The sequence below is a fragment of the Empidonax traillii genome, unplaced genomic scaffold (assembly GCF_003031625.1).
Source record: "Empidonax traillii isolate 1590-97213 ecotype Southwest subspecies unplaced genomic scaffold, ASM303162v1 scaffold1633:size116118, whole genome shotgun sequence".
NCBI classification, from domain to species: Eukaryota; Metazoa; Chordata; class Aves; order Passeriformes; family Tyrannidae; genus Empidonax; species Empidonax traillii.
The window spans coordinates 80882-84282 of NW_020956826.1; the positions used below are offsets into that span (position 1 = coordinate 80882).

General features: G+C 54.4%; 1 protein-coding gene across 2 annotated transcripts in view; it reads left to right on the forward strand.

Annotated features, from left to right (window-relative positions):
• The window catches only part of LOC114070633 (acyl-CoA dehydrogenase family member 11-like), a 19007-nt gene that overhangs the window by 10269 nt on the left and 5337 nt on the right, over positions 1-3401 (forward strand). For both annotated transcript variants that reach the window (XM_027908156.1, XM_027908157.1), the window contains exon 11: positions 416-523. In XM_027908156.1, the coding sequence (XP_027763957.1) occupies positions 416-523 (108 nt within the window). The remainder of the gene's footprint in view (positions 1-415; positions 524-3401) is intronic.

The window sequence follows — 3401 nt, forward strand, 5'->3', positions numbered from 1 at the left end:
CAGGCGACTGCAGTGGCTGTGGAGGCGATGGAGAGCTTTGGGGGCCAAGGCTACATGGAGGACACGGGCGTGCCAGTCATCCTCAGGGACACTCTGGTAAGAGCAGAAGCTGCTGGGTGTGCCCTGGTCCCCTGCACTGCACTCTGCTTCCTGCTAAAGACCTGCTCCAGGGAGAACACAGTCCCCCTGAGCTCACTCCAGGTGGGGCAGCTCTTCCCTCACGGCCTTCCTGCTGAGCTCAGCCATTCCCAAGGATGGGATGGGATGTGTTCCTGGTGCTGGGATCATTCCTCAGCACTGTAATGGAGCTGAGCTCCCTCCTTTCCCCTGTCTTTGTTTCCTCACACTCCCTATCTTTATTGCAGTTGCTCCAAAGGCTCCTCCATGCTCTTGCACGGTCTCCTCTTCCCCACAGGTTCTGTCCATATGGGAGGGAACAACCAATATCCTGTCCCTCGACGTCCTGAGGTCCCTTGCCAAGAGCCAAGGACAGGCGATGGCCGTGTTCCTGTCCACAGTGCAGGTGAGCCCACACCAAAAGCCCTGCTCAGCCTGATTTGCCCACCTTGGCAGAGCCTTGTTTGGGGCTCATGCTCCTGACTGAGATTGGCAGGGAATATGCCCAGACTGAAAGTTTTAGACAAGTATTCCAAAGGTGTCTTACAATTCTGCTCCTTAAATAGCAGGATGCAGGTAGTGCTTGTCCTGGGATCCTTGTGTGCAGATACTTTCAGCTCAGCAGTGAAGAGTTTGGCATTGTCAGAGTCCCTCATGACAGGTACCAAAATAAGTATATTTTCAGTGTGAGTCACCCTCCTGAATCCAAAATAATTTTGTGGGTTTGTTCCTTAACTGGAAAATCACCACAGGACTGCTGAATATTGAACCTCACTAGAGCTACCTACTGCATTATGACTGTCTATTTTTATTCCCACTGAAAAGATGGGAAGAGCCAGAGGAATTCCACTGCTGTCTCTCTAGATTTGCCATTCCCTGCCTTTGCTTTTAAAGCTGCTCAGGTGACAGGCCCAAAGCAGCTCAGACTTTCACGAAAGTAAATGAGCATCACTGGTTTGATGTGTCTCCAAAAGGGAGACAGAACCCAGCCTGGGAGGCAGGAGCAGCAGATCAGAGGGTGTTCTCCCAGAGGTGACATTGTTAGTCCAGTCACAGCAATTCAAGGGAATCTGGAGGGCTGGATTTGGCTGTGTTTAGCCTTCACTTTTCCACCCACACCCTGTGGGAAGGGAAAAGTCTGGGACACTGCTGGCCCTGCAGCACTGACAGCTAGAGAGGGCTTTCAAGATCCTGAGTAATTCCCCCAATGGCTGCAAATTCTCCCCATTCTAAACCCCCAGCTCGGCTGTGCTCTGTGCTCACCACCCCTCGACCTGCAGGGATGAGGGTCTCCTTGCAGCCTCTCAGACACCTTTTGAGAAAGAGAAAATACCTCAGTTTTGTGGCCCAACAAGAAGCCACATCTGCTCACTGGCAGGACTAAGCACAATTGCTAATGGCAAACGATCCAGGGGCTGGCAAACAGCAGCTTGGGCTGACACTGCAGATGATGGAGGGGAGAAGGAAAGGATCTGGCTCTAAGAACCATTTGGACAGGAGCAACCCCCTAGTCTGCCATTTAACAGCACTTTTAAACAAGCACCCCCCAGAGGCTCCACCCCAGAGCCCCTCCCTGGTGCAGCTGGGAGGGCCCAGCTGGATAATTAGGGGAGCACTGGAAGGGCCCTGGTGCAGAGCAGGGACCTGCACAGCAGTAACCACGCCCTGACATTCATTAATTAACGAGCTCGTTACTGCTCCTGGGCTCCCACCAGTCAGCCCGTGTGGAGGGCAGGAGCGCTGCCTTCAAGGTCTCCAGATCCCAGGGAGTGCCACTGCAGTTACTGCCCCCGTCACTCCGAGGCTGCTGCATTTCCACTGGCTCAGCTGGGGCAGCGCTGTGGGTGCTCCTCGGTCGAACAGATCAGACGTGGCCAGTTCAAGCTTTTCCCTCGTGCCTCGGAAGCACAGCCTGGCAGGGATTTCTGTCTGCAGGAGCACGCTGAGTTTCTGCCCCAGAATCAGCGTTTCAACCTCTTTTTTTGAGCTCCAAGTGTCCAAATTTTTTCAGTCTCTGGGAGTCTGGCTCGTTTGGAAACGTCCCTCCCATTCCTGTCTAGCGAGGAAATAATTCCACCCCACCATAAAGGGATTTTAACGGCCTCAATCCATTTCCTTTTTATTGATGCACACAAAGCAAGTACAATGTACTTTATGTTTGTCCATCAAGGCTCTCAGTGTGCAGGATTTGTGCCCAGTGTCAGACTGCTTTGCAGGGAGCAGCATTAGTATTAGCACAGCAGTTGTTCCTCTGAAGGTTGGATCAAGGTTGACATCCCCCCCGGCCCCTCTGCCACCTGTCTTGGCTTTGATCCCGGGGCAGGTGCCTCTGCTGATAGTGGGATGGCCAGCGCTGCTGGTGTTGTGACCAGGAGCAGGAACCCTCAGGAAATGCATAGAACTTCCTCATCCTTGTGCAATGAGGTTGTGAAAAGCTGATTTTTTTTGGTGTTTTAAAGACACAAGGCGAGTTTGGGACAAACCACTTTATCCAGAGGTTGTTAGGCTGGAAAGTCTGAGGAGAACACACGGCATGAAGAGTGGTTGTGAGAGACAGGGATGGAGTCCTGGAATGGGTTGGGTGGGAAAGGACCTCAAAGCTCATCCAGTCCCACCCCCTGCCATGGGCAGGGACACCTTCCACCAGCCCAGGTTGCTCCAAGCACCATCCAACCTGGCCTTGGACACTTCCAGGGATCCAGGGGCAGCCACAGCTTCTCTGGGCAACCTGGGCCAGGGCCTGCCCACCCTCACAGCCAACAATTCCTTCCCAGTCTCCCATCTCTCCCTGCCCTCTGGCAGTGGGAAGCCATTCCCTGTGTCCTGTCCCTCCATCCCTTGTCCCCAGTTCCTCTCCAGCTCTCCTGGAGCCCCTTTAGGCCCTGCAAGGGGCTCTCAGGTCTCCCTGGAGCCTTCTCTTCTCCAGGGGAACCCCCCCAGCTGTCCCAGCCTGGCTCCAGAGCAGAGGGGCTCCAGCCCTGGCAGCATCTCCATGGCCTCCTCTGGACTCTCTCCAGCAGCTCCACGTCCTCCCTGTGCTGTTCCCAGGGCTGGGGCAGCTCTGCAGGGGGGTCTCAGCTGAGGGGGCAGAGGGACAGAATCCCCCCTGCCCTGCTGCCCACGCTGGGGGATCAGCCCAGGGCACGTCCTGGATTGCAGCTCCACCGAGGGGGGAGTTTCAGGTAGATGCTACACAGGCCCAGTCATTTCATGTTGTACTAAAATTTTATGAGCTGGAATTTTGAACCAGAGCCTTGGGTGTACTTTAGAATTCAATTATAATC